The sequence below is a fragment of the Chlamydotis macqueenii genome, chromosome 21 (genome assembly GCF_036417535.1).
Source record: "Chlamydotis macqueenii isolate bChlMac1 chromosome 21, bChlMac1.mat, whole genome shotgun sequence".
Taxonomy (NCBI): Eukaryota; Metazoa; Chordata; class Aves; order Otidiformes; family Otididae; genus Chlamydotis; species Chlamydotis macqueenii.
In genome coordinates, this window is record NC_141576.1 from 4669240 (window position 1) to 4695205 (window position 25966).

The following is a 25966-nucleotide window of genomic DNA, read 5'->3' on the forward strand; positions in this document are numbered from 1 at the left end:
GTTCAAAGACAGAAGACAAACACCACCAGCTATTCCATGAATGATTCTCCATGAACCTATTCATATTTCTACAGAAAAGCCTTAGAGTTTTACAAGATGTATTTCCAAACACAATTAATACTCTGCTTCGTGTCTCGTAAAACCTAGAAGTTGTTCAAGACAAACATTTTCTGGTTCTCATCTCCACAAAAAAAAAGCATTCCTAAGGATGCACTGCCACTGTTTATAGCCATAAAACATCTTCCTCCTGAAAGAAAAAAGAAACCCTGCATTAATCATTTGAAACCCAGCCTGTACTCAGGAATTCTCTCACCACTGGGAGTTCAAGATGAATTTAAAAGAAACTTAGCAGCTCTGCAGCAGGAATACCTTAGGACCATCAAAAGCGCAGAAAGATTCTTAGTGACTACGCCAACCAAGGTGGAGAAGGGTCAGCATTTCACATTTACGGCACTTCAACAGCACACGCCAGGATGAGATGGCTGCGCACCTGATGTTAAACGTGGCAGCAGCATAAACATCCGTTCTGAAGAGAGACAGAGGTGTGTAGCACCCCCTCTTCATTCATTTCAGAAAACTGAAGTTTTGCTAGGATCAAAGAAATCCTGCTAGCAAACCAAGCTCTAAATGCAGTCAGCACCTTTCCTCAAATTCCGCCCTGGGTGTTACATCCTGCAGGCCTGGCCTTGCTGCTTTTGGGTACAAGCAGTCATACCCTGTAACGCTACACTGTACCAGTACTCTACTAATACACCAATATCTTCATTTTACAGGCAAGAAATTGCAGCCTGAAGTAGTCAGGCAGCAGGCTGAGATTTCCGAGAGTTGCAGTTTTGAGTTTGGTTTTTTGTGGGTTATTTTTTTTTGGAAGCAGCAAGGAAATGAAATTTGTCCAAGGCTTCATACCGTAAAAACCCTTCCCACATACGGGCCTTTCATAGCCACAGGATTTGTTCTGCTTACATCAGATGACATCCCTCTCCATCTCAATGCTGAGATCAAACGGTGACAAAAGCTGGAAATAGTTCTAGCTTTTCTACCAGTCCTTTAAAATCAAAGTGTGAAACTATTTTTTTCCCTACATTCCTTTTCCATATATTTTACAAGCAGGTCTTTATTTTGTCCCATACCAGCAGTACATCAAGGCAATGTAGTCAAGGTTTCTAAAAACAACCAGTCCCAGAAGAATTCTACCTGAAAGCCGGTATACTGCATTTCAGACGCAAAACAGTTGCCCTCCAGCATCCTCATTATAGGCACTACCCATTGAACTTTTTTTTTTTTTTAACTACAAAATCACAACAGCAGAGCAGTCATGCTAGTCTCAAATTAAGCCTGCTGATCAGCATCGCTAAAAATTTCATGTTCAAGGGAAGGAATCCAAAGGCAAAGGTATTTCTCAGTTATACTGACCCATGATTTCAATCTAGGCTGGAAAAGACGCTGATCTTTAGGCAGTTACAAATCAGGCAGGTCACCTTCACTTCTGGACAAGCAGTCTTCTGAAGAAACTCCTCCAATGCCCAGCGCAGCTCACTGTGGGCTACATCCCCAGAGAATACGAAAGCCAGCTAAAAGCAATCGCTTCAACCGTCACAGAAACCTTGCTGTGCGAACTCAAGCATCAGGGGCTTTTAGGAGCACGAGTTTACAGAACAGATCATCTGCTCCGGAGCATCTCAACCAGAAGCAGAGAAGTACGAACTGAGGGCGAAGCGACAGCAGCAGCGCAGGAAGGGTGGCCTGGAACGTAGACTTCTCACGGAGGGCATCTGCACCCTCTCAAATGCTTACACCTTGTAAAACCAGGAGTCACTTCCCGCTGGTTTTTCACACAACCGCAGTAACCAGCTGAAGCAAAGCCTGTAAATCCAAGTGTCACATTTCTAGCTGCGACACCATTGTAAGACAGGCTTCACCACCACCCCACTCTCCAGCCATCACTAATTGCATTGCTAATAACTTCGCAACAGCATTGGATAAAGTCAAATGAGCTTGACAAAACAGCTTTTTTTTTTTAAGCTGAAAGTCTATTGCTTATTTGATAGTAAGACTCAAAGACACAGGATAAGAATCTGGATTAATCTGAAATAATAATTTTATCAGCATCACTACTGGCCTTCCCTATGCTTGCTGTGGTTATAGCTCCGTACAAGTCCTGGCTTCTTTTGAAAACTTCTGCACAGCTCTTTTGAGCATAAAAATACCAACAAAAGTAAGAATTTCGCTTCAACACAGCCGGCATCTCTTTACCAGGTGCCCCCACCTGATGTAAACTCAACCCCAACAGAACTGAGAGATAATAACAAAGGGAAGAAAGCTAATCAACTACAGAGTGAAACAATTAACTCTGAAAGGCAGGTGTTCACAGACATTTTTGTGCTTATGCATTAAATGAAGTTTTAGAGCAAAGAATTCTAAGTTTAAAAGCAAAGGAAAAGGAAATGGTGAGGAAGAGTTAACTCGCATAGCGGATTTATGAGGAATCTTTAATAACACTCGAGCTTTAGAGCAGAGGAGACATGGTCAGGAGTACAACCTTCAAAAATGTTAGTGCTAACCAATTATTTAGTAAACACTTGTTATTTGTCTTAATGACAACATCATCACAGGAAACTATGCTGAACAGCAAGGCTGCATATCAGTTTGAAGTTTGCTGCTGTAGATTTTCACTATCTATAACGTGACAAATCAAATGCCTTGTACGAGGAGTCACAGATTTAAAATGCACTGAAGTCTTGGAGTTTTTTTCTTTTTTATTAAGAAAAATAATGATAAACAGTTCTATATAACAACCTCCAGCATCTCTGTAGAATCAAGAATTACACCCATTTATTTCAAGTACGACCTGCCTCTTCCAAATGACCAATTTCAGACTGTGTATTTCCCAGCTAGGATAGCAGCAGCTGGCTCAACAGCATGCACATCTACATTTTAAAAGCTTGAAATATCGTATGTGTCATCCACCATCCACACCAGAACAGTAGTGTATTTGACTTGTAACGCACACTTATACAGCACTTTTCACCCAAAATCCTGAAAACCCCACAGAAGCTGTTACATCAGGGCAGTTACGCCTCCAAACTCCTTTGTACCAACTGCATCCTCTTCGCCTCCTTGCACTGACATCGTATGAAGCAACCCAGTTTCTTCAGAAGCTACAGCAATTTAACCATATTGAGGTATTGTGGCATCACTTTTTTTATCCCAGACTTCCTTGGCTCATCACTCCATTTAGACTGCCCTCTACTCACTCAAACCAGCTGCTCCGTATCCCAGGTGAATCACCCATTCACACGATGTTCCATCACGCATCTGCAGGGAATTTTTCAGGATTCACTGGAAAGCGTCTATAAAAAGCTACAAGATCTCAGATATAGCAAACACCACAACTTCCAAGATTTTTTTCCTTAATATCTCAGTTTTGCAAGTCTCATTTTCAGCGCGCTATCAGACAGCACACAGTAAACAGCTAAGTATCCCTCTAAATGGCTGACACAAAAGAGAGAATTGGGCATCTCCTACGGATAAAGCAAACACGTTGACTCAGTATATACTGCATTTAAGCAAGGCACTGCTGGCCACCTGCCAAGACATAAAACAAAGATGACATCCAGTTAAGATGTCTCCCAAGCAACACAGACCATACAGATAGCAAAACAAATTAATCCAGGTGCAAAGCACTGTCCTGAATGCTGGAAACTGGAAAAAATGCCAGAAGGACAACATTTCCGGATGCGTTCACACTCAAAACTCACCATAAAGAGCAATTAATTTTATTTACCAGAAATCCAAAATACAAGTACATTATTTTGAAGAACAGCTTCAAATGTGGACCCAAGCAAAGAAAAACTGTATACAGTTTTTCTAATGCAACAAAATCTGCACAGATAAGATTTATGCCCATGAAAAATACAGAACAGCCCCTCCTTACCCTTAGCACACTGGAATGTGCTATTGCACCCTTTTTTCCCCACCGATCATATACTCTCAGAACATTTTTAGTTCTATATGGCTGCAGAGAACTTGAGCGTAGACTTTGACAATTTCAGTTAATTCTTACGCCTACTGCTCAGGCTGCTTTGTGTCCAAGCACCTATTGCCACTCTGTGACGACTACAAAAGATGCTCCATTTGTCATAAAGAAACAGCTCAAAATTTCAAGTCACAAAATAAAGATGCTCCTCACACAGACAAGCTTGCTTGCTTCTGAGTTCCTTTAATGATCAGCAGGTTTATAGAAACCGAGTGACATGTACTCTCCTCATGCTAAACGCAAGCCTGAAGCTGTTTGTCAGCCTAAAACACAATGAACCCATCTGCGCTCTCCCTTCAGATACCTGCAATTTGCTCCTGCAATATTAATACTCACTTCTGCTAACCTTAATACTAAATCCTTCCCATTCAAAAAGCCCAACAAAAAAAAAAAATCAAACTGACTATAAGTTTCCTAATTTAACCACGTCATCAGCTGAATGGCTCAGTGTCTTGTCCACTGAAGTTGCTCTACGGTGGGACGCAATTTTTAGCTCCCTGATTTTCAACAAAATACTATCCAATACTCTAAGTGTTACTCATCTCCCTACACAGCTATGATCTGAGTGGCCCATAATTGTAGTTAAGCCATCCCACTTCACGTCTGCTCATCCCAGTTGAGTCACCGGCTCGCCCCGAGTGCACTGCGTCAGACAGGGAACTAACTAGGCTGCAGGTACCGACACCTGGCAGCTTGAGGGCAACGCGTGTTCACACAGAAATCCTGACAAGGTAAGTTCACTACAAAACAAAACCCAATTCAGAGGGCCAACAAATACTCACCAACACCACAACACCAGCTCCACATTCGGTGCTTGCCCTTCGCTGTTCCATGACAGTCTCTCTCCAAAGCCCAGGTGACTGAAATCCAGTCTCACAAGAGGCCTCGGCTCAAACACACACCAGTTAACCCCACTACGCACACCGCATCACAGTTATTCTTTCACTTACCTTCTCCCTGCTCCCTTTCCTAAACTTGCAAGGTAGTGATAACCTCAAAGTATTTTTCTTAGCCTATGGTTCTGTCCACCTCCAGATTCTTCAAATCTCCTTCCCTTCCCAGACATTTTTTCTTCTCCAGTCCCTACTACAGTTACATCAACAACTACATTCTGTGCTGGCTGCTCCATCACCGGCAAAGCTCCCTTGAAAACGGACCTCAGCGATGTGGATGGACAGAATGCTACCACTACAGAAAATGAAAGGAGATGCCCCATTATCTACGTTGACTCAGTGAAAAAACAGCAAAACAACACAGAAATTACTGTAAAGTAAGCTCCAGGATGAAATATAGCAAGCATAAACTGTTGCTCTGAACATCCTTTCACACTTACCGAAGTGTAAGTTCATGGCTTTTAATGAAAAATCGTTATCCTCTCATCATCCTGCATTTATTAGTAACTAAGAGCGAGCACGAAGCAAGTAACCGCACAGGAAACGGGCGTGCTATAAATTCTCACTCCGGCTTTCTCCACAGCCCGATAACATCCACGTGTCAGCTTGCAAGGGCCACCTCAGACAAGTTAACCATCTGATCTGTTACACCACAGAGTTTGCTCTGACAAATCAGCCAACTCCCCAACACAGAGAAGGGGGGGAGGGGAAGAAAAAGGCTTTTTATAACCTTCGCTACTACAACAGCAAAACAGAGCACAGAAATCTTCAGTTCCCTGCACAGCCAGCGGGATTCCCTGCCCGTCTCCAACAACGAATGCATTTGCTTACTTCCCCATTCCGTGTAAAACATCCCGCTGGAGACGAAGTATTTCCACGACACATGGTACAGAGTCATTATGCCCTTGGGCTTGCGATAGTCACCAGATGTGCCCTACTTCTGAAGGGTTACATTCATATTCCCACACTAAAAGCTGCTTTTAAAATTAGAGTTCCAACACATGGACTTAAAGATCTTTTGGGAAAAAAAAAAAATCCAGCCAGCTCACTTCTCTGAGCACGTGAACCCTTATCAGCTTAAACGCCGTAGTTCATGTAGTAACCATGCTCACAATTAGAATCCTTTTACATTTTACCTAATGAGTCCATGCTTGCATCATCCAAGAAACAAAGCCTTAGGCTCTTTCCACAGAAAAGCTACTCCTTGAAAGCCATCGTTATGGAATTGTCTACAACCCCCCGCCATCATTTCAACACTCCCAAGCTCACACTGCACAGTTTTGACATCCCAGTTGGATTACCTATTCTTTCCCTTGTTTTCCTTTCCTTCAGATATTCTACGTCAGAGGTAGCGGTTCAGAAAAACGATTATACCAGATGTGTAAGAAACCACTCTTAACATTTTAGGTACAACTTGAGAGAGCTCATGGGACACCCAGTTTGAACAGTTCATGCATCAACTCTTAGACTGTCACAACCGCCCAGAGGAACCACTACGCTCATACAATCTGTTGTAACCCATGCTCTACGTTCAACCACTCAACCAGCGTGCTAAAAACCACGGTTCCGGCACACTCACCCCTCCAGCACACGCGTCCACTCCTGTTCCACACCCACCACTTCTAATTCTATACCAAGAGAGCACTCAAGTCTACAGATTGAGTTGCACCACAGCAGACATTTCTACGATGGATCTGAGAAACTGTACAGAAACTGAAAGCAAGCTATGGGACGTGCAAATAATTAAAGGATATTTACATCCCAGAATTGGAGGATATCTACGTTCTCCATTTTGGTGTCTCAAATTAAAAGGCGTAGTTGTCCCAGTGCCCTCTGCCAAGCCGAGAAGCAGCACAATTAGGTAATTCTGAATCGCTCTCCAGAAATACCTCTGCCCAAGCCAAAACTGGTGGGAACCCCAAACAGCAGGGCTCTTCATTTCAACAACTTGGGTCACGTTAAACACCACAATCCTTCACCACCACCACTCAACCAGTTAAACACGATTAGGAGCACAATATTAGCAGTTACAGTTCATTAATAACCAAGTGGTACTTTCAAAGGATCAGAAGAATATTTGTAACATCCAATGAATTTTAAATATTGAAATGTGAATTGGCCCATATTCCCAACGCAGGAAAATCACCAAACCCTTGACAACAAAGGTCAGTAATGGAAACAGAGCTCTGACTACAGCAAGACATTCCGCACAATGGCTTCGTAACAAACGTAGAAACGCAGGCAGGAATGCGTTTGGAATGACAAACGCATGGTTTTAACTAGAAAAACATTACCCCGACAGGTAGGGAGCTACGCAGTTGCCTCTCCTCACCCCATACGACCGACAACAACCCCATCACCCATCTGATCTTCCACTGTCGCTTCCTGCTGAGGACATTTCAAGCAACACTGCCGGCTCCTTGTCAGAAAACAACGTGCTGGAGCCCTGTTCTGCAATAAATGGTTCAACCAATTTACTCTGTTCATTTGAAACTCACAGGAGTATTCCCAGTGCCTGGGCTATAGCTCTTACTTGGCAAGTGATTTTATTATAAACTGGTATCATAGCGAATCCATTTTCTTTAAGGGCTTTTGCTGCTGTTTAATGGACTGTCAGGATAATTTAGATTTCATCTATTTAAACTCATTCAAGCCTGGCTCCTGATTGTACAATAAATGGAACATATTTCTATTCAGCAAAATTAATGACAGCTAATTGTAGTCTGCAGTTCCCAATGTTATAAAAGCAACTGCTCTGCAGTTCAGGCACCCAGCTACGTCATTTCCCACACCAATTATTTTTCTGCACTTCTCATGCATGTCCATAACACTACACAGTTCTTCTTAAAGATGCACTCACAACATACTTCGTTAACAATTTTGATACAAACCAAACTTTTCCTTACAGAAAGTGTTGTTACCACAAAATGCCACACTGAAAGCAAAGACATTGCGGATGCTCAGCCGCTCGCTCATGCTGGGGTATCCTCCTACTTCAGAATTGGTTTTCTTTTTCAATTAAATACATGAAAAGGGAGGAGGAGTGGGAATAAAAGTGAGGGCCACTAAAAAATTAATTAAATAACCAGCCATAAGAGCTGCTTCTTTAGCAAAAGATAGTTGTACTGCATTAAAAACGATCTTTTCTGATCTTTTATAAGGTCACGGCAAACTTTTGCTAGAGGTGCAACATTTGCCCCCAGCGCTTCTCACCGATATTCTACAAATGCCTGCGTACCCACTGGCCTCTCAAACCTGAGCTGGATGTGTTTCAATAGCTCTCCACGGCCCTCATTTCTCAAGTACTGTGGAAGACACAAGATGAGCAGCAACACAAATGAACCACATTGCTACACGACCTCGCTGTTTTTAAGATACCCTCAACCTTTTTCCCTATTAAAACTTCCTTAATGTGCAATTACAGCACACAAAGAAATCGCCCGTAGCCATTGTTCTCAGAGGCCTGAAATGTAAGCATTAATAATAAACCTTAAAAAGAACCAACAGAAGAAGTTGTCAAGATCTACACGAAATCAACTGAACAATCTCCATGTCTTTGAATGGAGCATACAACTGGGAAATACACACAAAAACCTGAAGAGACTAAGGGATCACGATTCTGTATCCCTTGAGGTACAGAATCTTTCTTCTCAGATGCTTTCCATTCACTTGTATTTCCAAGTTTTGGTTAGGAGTCAATGGTGACATCAGAAGAAGCCAAGAGCAAACAGACAGCCCTTGCTGTACTTAATGTGAAAACCGGCATCTTCGCACGGCTTTGAGTTTAAAAAGTTCTACTGGACCGTGCATAATTATAACTCCATGCTCTCGCAAGCAAAACAAGCGCACCAAGAGGACTTGGAAGGGAAAATCCTTCTATTCCCAAGCCCACCACAAACACCAAATGGTTGCCTAACTTCTCCCCTTAGCTACTCTTTTGATAATTGAAGTGCACCACACTACAATGCCTCATCAAAACACGGGTGGGCTTTGCTTGAGGAGCCCTCAACTAGAAAAATTTACAGCCGTTACCATTTCCCTAGTAATTGGCCCATCACTTCATCATCCCAATTAGACAAATGGATAGAGAGTTACCCATTTTATAATTTGTCAGCGCAGCTCTAAACAGAGCCACATGTTCCGAAGGGGAAAACTAACCCTGTCACTCGGGTGAGGGCGATTTTCACAGAATACTCTATTTCAAACACCGCAGTCTGCTGCCTCGCAGCCTGCTGTGATGCAAATGCAGACACCCCCATCGAGTGAGCTGATGGGGTGTTCACCTACCTGCAAACACCTAGCAGCACTGAAAAATTATCTGTATTTTAAAAAATCAATATGTATTTTCTGAAAACATATTTTCCTATTGTTTGAACTTGGAAATAGCTCTGACATGTCTTTTGTATGGAACAAATCAGCGCAGCATCTGTAAAGCTGATCTTACAGCAGAAGTGTATTTACCTTGCTTCAACACTGGGATGGTACCTTTTTCCCTTCATTTTAAAGCACAATGATCACGCTAGTGTGCTAGTCTGCTGTTTAAATAATTGTCCTGGTTTTGGCAGGGATGGAGTTAATTTTTCCTCTCAGTAGCTGGTATGTTTTGGATTTTGTGTGTGAAGAATGTTCATAAACACCCTGATGATACCAGTTGTTGTGAATGAGACCAAGGACACCGTCCTGCTTTCCAAGTCTCGCTAATTTGCAGATGCAGGAAGCTGGGAGAAAGACAGACAGCATAATTGATCCAAACTGGCCAAAGAGAGTATTCCATGCCATAAACGTCATGCTCAGTATATAAGTGGGGGCAGGCGAGGGTGGGTATCTGCCTTCCTGGCATCCATCCTTCCTGCTTGTTTTTGCTGGCATCGTTCCCCCTACCTTGCTGGCTCCCTTTTTGCTCCTTTGCTTGCTGCTCGGGTTTGTTTCCGTGATCGCTGCTCGGGACGGGCTGTATCGGTCATTGGGACATCGGGTGGTGAGAAAACACATATTGTTCACTTTGTATATTTTTAATATCCTTATATTCTGTTATTATTGTAGTTTTCCCTTTTATTTTAGTAAATTGTCTTCATCTCAACCCACGAGTTCTCCTTCCTTCCCAATTCTCTCCCCCATCCCCCTGGGGAGGGGGAGAGTGAGCGAGAAGCTGTGTGGTGATTTGGGCTAAACCATCACAATAATAAACACTCCTTTTATGAAGAAAATAAATGCTTTCCTCACTATTAAGAAGAGAACAATCACCACAGTAAAGATACAAGCATAAGTGTTCAAGTCAAAGAAAAATAAAGAGATGCCTACATTTAGGTACATTTCTTTCCTAAACAAACAATACAAAAAGTCTTACATCTATACGGGTTTTCACGTACATCTAGCAACTCCTTCTACAGCAGGGCTTCTGATCCTTTTTTGCTTTAAATATCTTTACTGCTTTTGGTAAAAGCATCCATAAAATACTTTGGACTTTGAAGAAAACAAGACTACTAGATAGATCCATTCTTCCAGCCAACATTGAGACGAAGCAAAAATATTTCCATTCACAGCCCAATTTACTCAGGATGCTTCTTTAGAGCAATGCATGCTCTGCTACCAGGTATTGTTTATACAAAACTCTCTCTTTAGGACAAAAGAAAAACCAAATAGGTTGCCCAAAATTAATGATATTACAGAAAAAAAAATAATTCAGTGATCAGTTAGAAGATATCCAGTTACATACCCTAGTAGTGTGGCCAATCAAGCAGTAACATGAAAATGGAGATAACTCTTAAAGGAGAATTTATTTTAATCAATTCTTAAGTTGTATTTAACCTCTTCAATTTTCTATTCCTCTTGGAAACAATAAAAAGAAAAGCAGTCTCACACGCTGTCTTCACTTCGCCTGCTTACACGAGGCACTAAGTGTCAAACCCGCACAGAAATATCTCCCTCAGCGATGAACTTTCTCCTCCATCCCTCCATGAATACTTCTACAAGGTATTTCCACAAAACCTGTATTCCAAAATGAAGCAGCAAAGGTTAGTCCCAGGATCAAAATTCTGACAGATTAAATTTCACTCCCTCCCTCAATTCACCAGGAAAATCTCCAGACAGAAGTTAAAGCAATCTTCTGGCATAAACAGCTGTGCTACACAGGAACCAGCACCATCATTCCCAGTACAGAAGCTGAAATGAGAGCTCCATCAACTGCTCACACAGGCGCTGCCGTTGTCATTGACCAAACCCTCCTTTAGCTAATGGTCCATGAGAGATGTGGCAACTTCCACACAGTAAAAGCAAGAAAAAGGGCTGATGAATTCATACACTGGAAGTTCAAACTAATTGAACTGAAGTAAATTGCGGGCAGGCCATGAGCAATTACTGAAGCCACAAATTCCACTTTCACTCCTTGAAAACTACTATTTCAAATAATTCCTTCCCCTTAGTCCAATTTTTCCACAGCTGCTTCCCACTCACTGTTTTTATTTCCAAATTTCCATTTGCCTAATTTCATAATGGCATGCTGCATTCCCTATTAAGTATTTCTTTTTGCTTAGGTTACAATCTTTCTACATTAACCCTCTGCAAAATTAATTCCCTAATAGTGTGTTACCTATGGCAGTTAAACCACGAGATTTCAACTGCAGCTGTTGTAGTGACACCCACACAAAATTACGGCAATAAGGTGTTCGTGTAAAGTTTCACAGTCATCCTGTGACAGCTCCCACACACCATAGCTTCACAAGGTATTTTATTCTGCATGACGAGCTTCTCAGGGAAGATATTAAAGTTTGTTTAGTTTGTTTAATACTTCATTGTAGCAGCTGCTGGTAGCACACCTCCTTTGGTTAGTGACCCATGTTTTGCTAGGATGGAGCACAGAGGGATGAGTCCCAGATCAAGTATTAACAAAAACCTTTAGAGAAAGTCTTACTTAAAACTTTCTACTTCCACAATTCAAGTTATGAAAACACTAAAAGGTACCGGTTAGACCACCATCGGCTAAGCAACGTCCCCAGTCCCAGACACCCAGCCTCCCCTCCCACCCCTTGGGATGCTCACCTCCATGATTTACACACAGAAGCCAAACAGAGCCAGAGGAATCCATTTGCTAGATCAGCCCTGAGCTGCACTTAAGACTCCATCTGTCAGGCACCACCAGCTGCCCACAGACAGAGCAATGTCTGCCACATTTTAGAGTAAACACAAATTCAGTAGATATATCATCTTTTTTTTTCCTCCTCCAGTTTGGCTTCCAATTCCTGCTGAAGCTAACAACACATACACAGAAAATCAGTTACGTGCAGTTACGGAGCCAACGTATGCTGTCATGTAACCTTATTTTCTACACTTAATGTTACTCACCTACCCACCTGATCTTTAAAAACCACACTTTTCGTAAAATCTCAAATGCTGAGAATAAAAACTAATTACAATTGCTGTTATAGACAATAGTTCAGAACAACTCAATTTTCAGTTGCACGTGGAAATAGTTCTCTACAGACTTCAATCAACTTAAAAGAAAGTCCTTCTGTGACGCTTTTCTGCATTTTTAAATGCTGTTATGCATTTTGTTAACCCTCCTGACATGTTTTAAGACTCACCTACTAACGCAGGTCTTTTCTGTTGTGGGTTTTTTTTTTCCTTCTTCTTTTAGTTACTAAAGGAGGAATGGGTCAAGAATGCATTTGTTTCCACTGAAACAGATAATCTCTTCTTCTAAAATTGTTCTGTGTCTTCCTCACCACTATTCACACGGTTGGAAACAGCAGTTTAAGTGAGAAAAAATAAGGGAACTCTCAAACACATTAAGCAGCACAGCTCCTCAGGTTATTTACAGCAGCTGAAAATTTGTCACTAGCTATCCAATTATTTCCATCATCTAGTATCACGGTGGTAACAGACTTTCAAATGCATAGGGAAATATCGAGTGCTCATTTCAACGATGAAGCTTTTCAGGGAAGAGACAACCACACATCCAAAAATACCCATCTCCACGACAAGCCTAGTCAACCCATGCAATCTGGACAGAAAATACTGTCCAAAGGCGTCCTAAAATTAAAATGTACAGCTGAAAATACAATTTTGTTGCACTGCTTCCTTCTGCCCAAGTATAAAATTCAGATTTTAAAACTTCCCAAAAAAGAATTGGGAACTTCTTGCCCACCAGCTTTTGGGCAGCCTGAAAAACACTTGCCAGGACTTCAAGGTTTATAGAAAAAAAACCCATGCTCCTATTATATGTATTCTTATATTTAATTCTGGCATGGCCACCTTTCTCAGCTGGTAAAGCTGTCAGAAGGCAGCGTCTAGGAGAACAACACACACATGGGTCAAAGTCAAGTACAAGCCAATCCCCGTCAGAGCATGAGCCAGATTCCTATATTTCCCTTTCGCCATTCAAGCCAAATACCAGTATACCGCTTAAAGTGAACAGGAGGAAGCACTTACCTTTAGGTTTTGTTTATATATATTTTTAAAAATAAAGCCAATTGAGGTTTCTAGACCAAACCAACCATTTCAGCAGCTTCCTCAGTTACAACAATGCCAAACATCCCAGCACACTCACAATAAAGGGAACATTTAACAATTAATTACACCAGCAAAAACTAAGGCTTAGAAATTCAGAAGTCCTAACGCTTGCTAAATTGGCAGTGGATTTTGAGACAAAAAGATGCCCCACCATCTTTTGTTATTTTCTCACCGTGATAGGGCAATAACCCAACATCTGCAGGCTTCAAGTCTGAGCCACTGCAGACTCCAAATTATTTCATAGCTTGAAACGCTCCCTTTGAAAAACGGCCACGTGCACTGTCATCACAGAATGCACGGAAGTGAGAAGTGTGCAAGACCTCACGTCGATCCATTTGGTGACAAGTAAGCAGCAGTATTTCATAACAGTGCATCTGACCCACAAATCCAGTCTCCTTCCTTCTCTGACGCCTGTCCAGGTAATGGCTCACGGGGTTACGGTGCCTCCTAAACTGCATTCAGGAGCAGAAATCCAACAAAACTTTAAAAGGTCTATCAACCTATAAATTCAGAAATGACAGTACTCAACTAAAGTTAAATTTTCCAGTAGCAATACCTCATTTTCTTCCTAGTGACACTGATTTCCCATATCTTAAAAAAGGCAACTAAACCAAGAGGTCCAACAGCTGTCTCAAAGTGATTGCCTGAAACATCTCAAAGAGGCAGAGACACATTCCTATTTTTTTTTGTATACTAGGCCCAGCGTTCCAGGATCCACATAAAGCTCATTCTGCCTCTTTCCTTGCACAATAAACCCCACTTTCCCTGTCTAACACACTGTACCTCTTCTCCCACCTTCACACAGATCTTAACAGACCTAGAACAAAGGGGCTCTCACATCAGCTATTCCCAGCTACGTGCTAGAAGATCAAGTCCTATCATGCACTCCTCAACCTGCAGAAGCATTCCACCTTGTGTGGACTCCCCTTGCTGATGTGCTGTTTATACAGCTACTGATGTCACTGTAGAAACAGATCCTCATAAATCCTTTTAATTCCTGCAGATCCTTTTAAATGTTTCTACGCAGGCAGAGCAAACAACATTGTCCTCATCTGCAGGTGACATATCAAGTCATCTGTGTTCCACATCAACTTAGACTTCCATCCAACAAATTTTTTCCAGTCCAGCATTCAAGGTGCCATCATGATGACATTACAGCAGTCTGCTCAGCAGTGACAATATCCTCAGAATTAAGTTCCGTGGCTTTCATACAGTATTACCCCTTCCTGACTTGAGCAGGGACCACAGAGCTTCCTCCAGCAAGGAAGGTATGCAAGAGTTCAGAGAATAAAAAGGAAAAGGGCAATAACAGCATCCACCTAAGCAGCTATTATTTTGATGCAGTTATTTCTGCCATGTACTTTCCCTGGAATCTTAACCCATTGACTTCGCAAGAGCAATTTACTGAGATACTGAAAAGAAAATCTCCATGTTTAAGGACGAGCAGAAGATACACAACAAAAACACCTCCACGCATCAGGTCCTTGTAAGACCCCAAGCATATTGTTGCCCTCCAGAACACAGAGCGGAAAAAAAAGTTCTGTGGAACAGTATCATCACTACCTTTTTCATCTTTCATTATGTTGGCCAGAAATTTCAAGTTACTGACAGCGCTTTGTTTTCCATCACGCAGCTCCCTCTTCCAGCTCGGCAAGCCATTCTCTTAACCATATCAAAAGCAGGGCCTAATCAAAAGCAGTTATATTACCCAACAGTGTTTGGAGTAGCCTTGCACTTGGAAAAAACCTGGAGAGTGGTTCTACCAGCGCCTTGGTGACTGCAGTCCAGCACAGCACACTGACAGCTATTCGACCGACAGCCCTTCAGTGCGTTCCTCTATCCAGAAAATTGTACATGGAGACCAACCGTCCAACGCAAACCACAGACGCCGTTACAAACTCTGGTTTGCACAGCAAAGTATCCAAATTCACTTACAGTCCGACAATCAAAAAAGCAGAACTGCAAAAACACCACACTACCAAACAGGAGCACCAGTTTCAGAGCACACCCCGTTAGCAGCCGTGTGTTAACCGTACCGCACGTGGATACAAACTGGGGGGGAAATCCAGCCCTTCAAACCACGCTGTGTTTCGGCAAAGCCAGTAAGATGAAAGGGAATCTGTCTGCACTAGAAATGGAAGGAAATTCAGCAGTAAATAATCTAACTGAATGGAAGAGCGGTGGATGCCCCTCCCTGGAAACATTCCAGGCCAGGTTGGCTGGGGCTCTGAGCAACCTGATCTGGTTGGAGATGTCCCTGCTCCTGGCAGGGGGGTTGGATTGGGTGACATTTGAAGGTGCCTTTCAACCGAAACTATTCTATGATTCTATGATTTTAAGAAGGGGGTGGGGGGAGGGGGGGAAATCTCAGTTTTGATGCAGCTCCTATACTACCATTGCCTTGTGCTAGGAGAGCCTATAGACAAATCGGGATACACACTGTACAACAAAAAATAATTTGTTACCATTACAATAATTTTGACGAAAGCAAGGTAAGAACTACAAGAAAATACAGAAGGAGAGAAAAAAAAAAAAAAACACACACAGATGAGACTTGGAAGGAAATGGGAGGGAGGTTCTGGAAACCAAGAGGACAGATGGGGAAGGAGGCCAACAAGCTTTTAGCACAGGCCCGCATGATTTCCAAGGTAGAGAAGATTAATTGCACAACGTTGTCTAAGCTCTACTCAATAAATTTTAACACATGGTTTAAAGCTATGCATTCATTATATCTATGCAAATTAATAAGAACAGTATTCATATAGTAGCAATACAGTGTAACCTTCCATTTGAAAATATTCCAAGGGTCTTTATTATCTATTTATTTACAATTTACTTGCTGTTACTCCAATACAGCTGCTGAGCTTAGCCCAGGAAAAGGTAATATTAAGTGTTGGATTAAGTACTGTACAGCAGTGGGGTAGACAGAATCAGATTTTCACCAAGGACTTCACAGTAAGAAAATGCAGACCCTTAACACTCACCCATATCAGATAAGAGTATCTAAGAGAAATAATCAAACCAACGGAAAGGATTTCTTTTCCTTAAAGCCTAAAAGATGTAAGCTGTAGACAGCTATCTGTTCTGCACACACCTTTAACTTTCATCTTTCTAATGCCTGCTGCGCAAGTCGCAATTTAAACTCTTAATCCCTCTTAAAATTTATATAGTTTGTACCCTGAGCTACACACACATCCCCCTGTTTGTAACCGCGCCATCAGACACAAGCTGAAATCTTCTGCAATACATGTTGAAACTGCTTTACTATATATTACACACTGGAATGGGTATTCAAGATCTCACTCCTGTTAAATTACCTTCTAAATAAAATGTAAAAATTAGGATAAAAAGAATGAGTCAATTAAGGTTTCAGCTAGGCTCACGTCACTCCAGCACCGAGCTAACCGCATGCTCTCATTGCTCTCTGCAGCTTTCAAGAGACAGAAGCAAGTTTAGAAAGCACAAAGAGCAAACTGAACAGAAAAGTTCCAACACTAGGGTACATCTCTTATGCTAATAACCCCTAACAAAATGTAAAATTTAATGAGCAGATTTTAAAGTTCCAAGACAGGTACCAAATACCTCAATTACCACAAGTTCTATGGCTTTCCTTGTTCTCTCACTAGCTAACCTCCTCCAGACCAGACACAATCACTTCCTCCACCCCCTTCTCTTCATAGGATGCAGAAAGATGGGCAAGGAGAAAACGAAGCATGGTCAGCACAGCACAAACAATCCAAGCTCTCCTCACACCACCAGCATTTCCAGGCTCTCTCCCCTCCTTTGTCCGTGATCTAGCAGAGGTGCAAACCCTGTGTAACTACAGAACCCACTGCTGCTGTTCTGCCAAGACCCCTCTACCCAAGCACTGCTACATCAGAGGGACTCCAAGCACAGCTCCCACCGGACAAACAGCACTAATACCTCCCCATCCTACCACAGGATAAAATTGAGATCACAAGTTGATTTTTCCATCTTAACTCTAAGCAAAGTCTTTTTGCAATACAGCCAGCACGTCGCACTGTACTACTAGGCCCACACAACAGCTGTTCTTAATAGATTTAAATTATTTTTCATCTTCTGACACTGAAAATAACATTGCCACCAAAGCTGGCACTTTCGCAGGCTTCTATAGCTGCTGCTCAAGCAACAAATACTACTCAGCTACAAGCTCAAAGAGCAAAACACAGCTTTTGAACAGTTAGAAATGATATTCGACACATTTCAACAGATAACCAATCTGACAAACATTGGTAGACCTAAGTGAAAGCAAACTCTACAACCTTCACACAAGTAAGGAACGGGCTGGATGGTCCTTGAAAGGTTCCTGCCAACCCAAACCATTCTGTGATTCTATGAACTGGCCAGAGCATTTAAAACATTTACATCTGTACTCAACGAGATTTCAGTAGTTGAGATACACAGCACCTCACGGAAAAATCAGACGAGATTTTACCTCATTCATTTCCACGGTTTGAAGCCGCCTGTATTTCGCTCCATCAGTGTTATTACAGCACACTGACCATTTTACAGAGGAGTCACGTAAAACTACCAGAGCCCTTAAGCCAGTGCTTTGAACCGCAGAGCCAAACGTAACTAGTCCTTGTGGTGGAACAAACAGCTAACATCAACACTTCTTACATGCTATGTACATCAACACATTTTTTACTCAAAAATGGGGAACATAGCTAGCTGAGTAATCTAATTTTCAACTACAATTTCAGTTTGAGGAAAAACTCAGCTGGCAGCAGCTACAGAGACCCTAAAAATCTTATGTGCATTTGGCAGTAATCAAGACAACCAGGGCACACTGCAAGCTTCTGTCCCCAAAACCTCCCAGATACTTGCTGATACTGGCACCGTTTTGACAAACGGCTCAACTGCTGCGCATAGGCATTAGCTAGCTGTTAACGGGGGGGGGGTGAAATCAATGGCATCATAGGTACGAGATCTTACATCACCCGACTTATATTTCACAAACAGAAGACAGGAGAGGAGGTCTACAAAGAAATAACAGGTTCACAGAATAACCTGTCAGAAAGGTTGGACGATATCTCTATCTGCCACCTAGTCAAATCTCTAGCTCTCTTTCAAAGCTGGAGCAAAGTGCTAACTGCTTTATCCAATTTAATTTCACAACTCCCAGGGACAGAGACTCTACACGACACACAGATAATTAATGTCCTAGAAAGAAGAAAGGGTGGCTCTTTTTTCAAAGCGGAGCTCAGTTCATTCCAGAAATCAGGTATTATTAGATATAGTCAAAAACCATTAAATGCATACCTGTATTTGTTTCCACTGGAACTGCGGCAGCCTGCCCGTAGGACAACCATAATTTAAATTAAAAGACAACACATTGTGCTGTCTCCTGCAGCCAACTAACTGGTAGCTCTGGTGCACAACTACTTTTGAAAGCAGCATAAGAATTTCTTACCTCCAGGCCTGTATACAACATCATCCTCTGTGATAAAGGACGTTATTTCTCCACTCTCTGTTCTCTCATACCGGGACTTCTTCTTGGGTGGTTTCTTTTTGCTTTTCTTTGTGGACTCCTCTGTGGTGGCACTGTTGTTGTCATTGTCCTCATCTTCACTATGGTCGCTTTCTGCATAATTCTTGGCACCTCCTTCCAACGTACAGCTCCGTCGAGGACGCGAGTTCTCACTCTCCCTCACCTTGTCTCTCTTGTCTCGCTCCTTATCCCGGTCTCTATCCCTGTCCTTCTCTTTGTCTTTGTCTTTTTCCTTGTCCGCTGTCATGATTCGCCACGTGCCTTCTTCTGTCCTCTCACGGCTGGGCCTCCGTGAAAGGTAGACAGTGAGCCTGGGCTTCAGTCTTCTGAATTTCTTACTCAAATCCAGGAAAAATTCAACCACTCCAACAACCCCAGCGTTTTAAAAAGGTTCTTGAAGGGGTGAGGGGGGAGAGAGAGGGGAAAAGCCCATGTTAATATTCAAGATTCTTTCAATTTCTGAAAATAAAAATTAAAACCAAAGAAAACCCCACATCCTAAAGCAATTCAGTATGGGAAACACAAGCAAAATACAAGCATTCCTAGAAATTATAACCTATGAAGTGTCTGTAAAACGTTTGAAGCTATCTCCATCTTCAAAAGTTCTCGTAACTTTATTAAGAAAATTTATTTTGTTCACTACAGAAATATAATGACTTCTCAAATGGGAGGTGGTCCTGAGAATAGATATCATTTTATACCTGAAGCTGAATAGGAAGCATGTGAGTGAAAAAAATCCAACACTTAGGAAGGGACAAGTGCAAGAAAGGAATAGTCTACAACTTTCTTTTTTGCCTCAGAGCAAATAAAGTTTAACAAATGGCTGCGTTGTCTTACATCTCAACACCAGTAGCAATGGAACCCTACAAAGCTGGTCCGGAGTAAAGAATGCCATCTGCCACCTCCGGGGCAGTCTGGTAGAAGTCTTCTCCCTACCCTGCTTTTCCAAAAATAGAGCTAACCTGTAAGCCATAGATTACAGGAATAAATTAATTGAAACCAGACCAAACCACAGGAGTTACAAAGGCACTAACAAAACCTGTTTCTCCATATATCAAAAACACAGCCTTTCACACTTGCTCCACCAGTAACAGAACACAGAGATGGATTTTATAACTCATCACCTTCACGTATTCAGTTTCCTGCTGGGGAATAGGAAGGGAAGAGAGAATCTTATGTTTTCACTTCCCTGATCATTTAATCAACTGCATTACTTTTCCCTTCAATACAAGTTTAGGTTTCTAGAACTGGACCGGCTGTTACAAGAGTACTTGCAAGCTTGGACCTACAGGCCAGCATCCTCAAACCACAACCAAGAGCACCGAGCAGTTGCCTGCTGCGGTGGTTTACTCCCCGCGGGCAGCTAAGCACCACTCTGCCGCTCACCAGCTCCCCGCAGCCGGGCTCTGGATGAATTCCCCGTGAGACACTGCTACTGAGCCTCAGCCAAACGAGAGGTAAAGAACTCAGCCCTACGCAGTTATATCCTTTATTCTTCTGACTCAAAAATGAGATTTCCTTTAAAACGTCCTTTCTGTTGGTCAAATCAAAATGATCTAGACTGACAGGCTGCACAACACATCTTTGAGCAACAGTCAGCAGCACATACATTGGAATTTTTGGTACCTTCTCTGGAAAGGCTCTACCAAATCTGCACTGACTGAAGCATTTGCAGTCCTCTAAACAGTGCTCTGCAGCAGCTACAGCTCCAGCTGAACAGGAGCCATAACATACCAGTTTTTTCTGTAAATATTAACAACAGAAGGATATTTCAAGAAGGGTGCATCCAACATGCAAGGGTAAATTACCTTTTTTCTCTAGTTCACCATTTCAGGACAAAGCTGAATTTACCCAGACTCTATTCACAAGTTTTCAGGAAGACAGTGCAAGTTGAAATTAGTCCACTCCGTAAAATGCTACAGCATGAACGTCAGGGCCCTAAGAAGACTGAATGTCCCTGCATTAACCATCTGAAACCACATTAGAGAAGAAGAAAGACTACTTTGATTTTTTGAAAAGACAGTAATCCGGTGTATTTGAAACGTCTTCACTCCTACAGGAATCACAGACTACAATATTCTGTCCCTGTTGACTCCTACTTCCAGCAATGGAAACAGCCAGAGAGACAAACGGCTTTTGCTGATACAATTCAGGCCGTGGCTTGAATCTCTCAGGCATATTCCTGAATGAACCGATCACCCAGGTGGGAAATGATTCTATTTTCTTTCCTTCTTATAGCAGCTGCCATCATTCTGATAACACACAAGGGGAATCCAACGAAACTCCAGGAGAGAAGACTACAATGAACCTGTCCGTTGCCAGAGAAGCTGCAGATAACAGTGACAGCAGTGGTCTACAGGGACTCAATAAGAAATGTCTTAAATTTCTAGAGGCTAGGAAATTCCCCAGTAGCAAGCTTCACAGCCTTTTCTATCATTGTTGATACAAAATTCACTTTACAGAGTAAATAATCTATTCAGGAGTATTTGATAAATAATATTGATTATTTAAGCAATGATCCAAACATGTTTTAAAGATTCCAAGATGTATTTCACTGTAGAGGCAAAATGTAACTTTTCCCCTTGCTACCCCTCCACTTTTTATTTACTAACACCAGAAACCAAAACCAAATCATGATTTATAAACAGAAGCACACATCCAACATCTGCAAGGCTCTCTTCAACCCTAGAAGTAGAAAGTATCTCACAACTGAAACACTGCATCATCCAAACTTAAGCATTTCACCTCACCCACCAACCACACTGAAACAGGAGAATCCTACCAACTCCGTCCTCACAAGCTCCACTGTTGCATAATCACTCTTAACCAGAATGTAAATACTGCGTAAACATATCTCCTGACTCAACATAATTCATCAGTTAGATGCTGTAGTGGGTTAAGCACTTGTATTATTCTACAGGTAATTATGTAGAATACGGAACCCATAAAACGAACACCATCACAAAAATCACAAAAGTATCACGAGGTTTCGTTTTTGTTCTCTGAAGTAAACTGGGATAATACATCGTGTATACTGGCAAACACAGTAACCACGCAGATGTTTATATCTGCATTGGGACAGCAGAAGCAAGTACACTGAAAATCTGAAGTGGATTTTGGTAGGCTCTGTTTCTTAGGTTTCCAGCAATTTTACTCATTGGCAGCTCCTCATTCTCACTACACCAACCAGCCACCAAATCAGCCGCTTCTGTCATCATACTCCGGAAAATAAATTCAGGTGACAGCAACAGAGGTGGAAGAGCGTTAACTGCCTTGGATGCTGGTGTACTGCTGCTTCCGTAGGGAATTTTTTACACATTAATCTCATTTAAGCTAAAAGGGGAACATCCACTTTACAAGGGCTGAGACTGGGACACAAGGAGTGGAACAACAGCCCCATCCATTAGTTGTTCAATGCCAAGTTGAAAAACCTGAGGAAAAATGTTAGCTTCACTGCAAACACACCCTAAGATTATTTGTTGTTATTTTTTAACTAGAGCATCACGATATGTCCATTTATCCAAGCGTGTTTATTATATCCCACTTCACTTCCTTTCCTCCACCCGGTACGCCATCAGATGTTTTCGGTCCTTGCCATCTTCAACTGTTTAGAAGCCAAATCAACCCAAAATGTCTTTGCAGAGCTGCTTAAGTCTTCTGTTCTCTGCTTTCTAGCAGAAAACGCAGATACCTATGTCTTCAAATCATATTCAAATGCTCTTATTCCTGTTGAAGTTTTCAGGTCTCCAGAGATGGAGAAACAGAGGAAACTAGGATTCTGGTAGGAGACAGGAATCTTAATTTAAGAGCCTGGGCCAGACATGATGAAGGAGAGTTGCCAGTAAGTGCCTCGAGTGAAGAGAAATCTGAAAGCAGGTGCATCACCAAGTCAGAACATTGTCCCTACAGCATTCTGCTGCTTCCTATGATATCCCAAGCACGTTAAAAGCTTGCTAACATTGTATTTTTATAAAGAAAAAGTGTTGAACACTTCACAACAGTTTCTCAGAACAGTTAAAATTGCAACAGCTTCAGACAAGTTTTAAGGGCGACTCCTCCGCCCACCAAAGTTCAAGAGGAACACTTCAGTGCAAGTGAAGGTGGAGAGAAAAGTACTGGAGTTACAGTCCCTGCATTCCTGAAATGCTCTTTCCTATCTTTCTTCTATTTGACAGGCAACTTGAGAGCAGCATCGCTCCAGAAAGTAACATACACAGGTCTCGGCGACTCTTCAGACACAAGATATGCAACTTATTACTAGTCCTTCTCTAGCCAAACCCAAAGTAGCCAGGTGTGAGATCTGACTCTCAAAAAAAAAGTGCAGAAGTTCATTCATTACTTTCAACTGATCATTACCCCTCATCCACCTGGTTGAGGTTTTTCCCCAGCATTTTAAGCCTAGTTTAGATTAATGTCTCATCCTTTGGTCAGACACAAAGACCTTCACATCCTCCCAGCCAAGTCAGGAAAGCAGGATGCTGCTTCTCCCACCAGAAATGAGTTGCAGTCCCATCTGGGCACTATTAAGGTGGCCAAACTGCAGTCACCCGTTGCACACAGCTCTACAGTTATTTCATCTATACCCTCGGAAATCATTATCAGAGCAAGAGGCATACATACCTCCTTGCACATTAAGTACTTAAACCTCTTAACTAGCATTAAAAAGTCAAGTTTTAGAGATAATGTGAAAGCAAGTCCTATAGAAACGCTATAAGACTGAAACGGGAAGGAAACTAAGTATGCAGGGTAACTAAAAATACGGAGAAAAGCTCCTTTTTCTTATTTAAGCCAGACAGATAAATCTTTTAACAGGATTTGTTTGGTCACGTGTTACCAGTCTTTAATAAACACAACAGGACCATTCTTCTGTAAGCTTCTAGTCTCTCATCACAAGATAAAAAGGCCCTGTTTTCAGCAAATGCCAGATTAAAGGAAGTACGCGCTGCAACTGCTCTGGAAGTAGAGTTCCTTCCACAGAGCTTTTCTTATTTTGATGTTAAAGAACAATTTTAATCTGTTTTTTAGTGCAAAGGATTAAATTTAAAGAAAAAAAAAAAAAGGAAGTAAGGAAGGAAACAGCCCATGAAGATTCCCCCACATACTCACAAGGTTTAAGAACTGCTTTAAGGAAACCTTTAAGAGCGTTTGTGTAAAATAAACCTAGTAAGACAACACTAGGAAAAGGAAATCTCAGCTGCAACAGACAGAACCAAGTGCTAAACTGCAAGTATCAAAATGCAGCACTAGCACTATAGCTCAACCATGCACAAGAGTAGCTTCTGTACAGCTTACACAAGGACGAGGGGCAATGGTTTTAAAATAGAGGGAGGTAGATTTAGATTGGATATTAGGAAAAAAATTTTTACAATGCGAGTTATAGAGCAATGGCCCGGGTTGCCCAGAGAGGCGGTGGATGCCCCATCCCTGGAAACATTCCAGGCCAGGTTGGACGGGGCTCTGAGCAACCTGATCTGGTTGGAGATGTCCCTGCTCCTGGCAGGGGGATTGCACTGGATGACCTTTGAAGGTCCCTTCCAACTCTAACCATTCTGTGATTCTACACTCGAAAAGATCCCACCTTCCATGATACAGCTCATGAACTGCACGGGTTCACCTCCCTGGCGAGGCACAGAGAAGTTTCACCTATAGGTTTCAGAAAAGACTAAGATCTGTTACCAGGTTTCTCCCACATTCCTTCCACGTCTTCCATTTGCTGTTGAAAATGCGAGTTGCAGATATTCAGAGTGACAAAATACTTTAAGAGTTCACGGAGGACACCCCTCAGAGTACGTCGCATCCCCACAATCCATTCATCATCTCAAACGGAGAGCCAGAGCCACTCGCCTCGTGACAAGACACATCCACAGGTTGCAAAGCGAAGCCAAATTCAATGAGAAGCCAGCAGAGGAAGGGAAAAAAAGAAAGTACAGCAAGAGCTTTACATCATTACACTTGAACAGTATTTCACACAGTATGGAGTGAGATTTTACTGAAGGTACTCGCCTCAACTGCCGTAATCCAGACCCTGCTGAGTTTACCTACGGTATTTTCCAATCAACTGCCACACACAGAGTTAAACACAGATTTCTCACGGCTGGCAGTAAGGAAAGGAAAAGGAACCCAGCTCCTGAAGGCAGCAGCATGGAATTACTCTATCTGGTAGCAACCACGGAACTGCAGGCCTGTCAATATCCAAACTTCCTAGTTAGTACCAGGCCTTCTACTCCCTTAGACCTTGTATTTCAACACAACCCAAGACTTAGCTCACATCCCACTAGACTGTTCCACAACAGCGAGAGCTGCCAAAGCAAAGTGAGATCCACCGCTGCACTACCTGCTGTGCTGTGTTCAGTGCGATACTGGTTTAACATTGCTGCTCCTGCACCTGAAAAACAAGAGTGAAAGCTTGGCAGGGATGGAGGCTCAGAAAAGGTTACTTCAAATAAAAATGCTTCCGACACGCTGCGGTGACATTTCTTTGTTTGTGGTTTGGTTTTTTTGAGGATGCTCAGAGGGGTCAGTTAATAGGTTGAGAAAACAATCTGGAAGTGGCTTCAGAAATTGTTAAGAAATACCTGGCTACAAATGTGAACACAGCCACGTCAATTCCAGTCACATTCTAATGCCAAATAGGAAAAGAAAATACAACCAACTTACACAGGCTTGAACTAGAACAACTCTTCCTGACTGATGTTTCTGAAAGAAAAAGGAAATGTTGATAGCTAACATCTGCCTAACAAACCCACGCAGCGGCACCTGCCACAGAACTTTGAGATGCCTTAAAAGCCTTTGAGAATTTGTAAAGCTTTGAGATCTCTGAATGAAGTCTGGTAAATATGATGAGCTTTTTAGTGCTTTAGGATTCATTCACTAAGTTTTCTGCAAGCTTTAGAGAGTAACTGGCTTCCAACGTTCTCACGCATACATACACACTCACACAAACTTTCTTCCTAGAACACACTGGTCAGTAAAAAAAAAAGTTAATTTTCATCCTCTGTTCTCACGCACCTTACGACT

The 25966-nt window shown here is 42.1% G+C and overlaps 1 protein-coding gene across 5 annotated transcripts in view; it reads right to left on the reverse strand.

Moving 5' to 3' along the window:
* Positions 1-25966, reverse strand: part of RERE (arginine-glutamic acid dipeptide repeats) — a 191711-nt gene that overhangs the window by 149730 nt on the left and 16015 nt on the right. For all 5 annotated transcript variants that reach the window (XM_086764391.1, XM_086764388.1, XM_086764390.1 and 2 more), the window contains exon 2: positions 18872-19342. In XM_086764391.1, the coding sequence (XP_086620517.1) occupies positions 18872-19196 (325 nt within the window). In that variant the 5' untranslated portion in view covers positions 19197-19342. The remainder of the gene's footprint in view (positions 1-18871; positions 19343-25966) is intronic.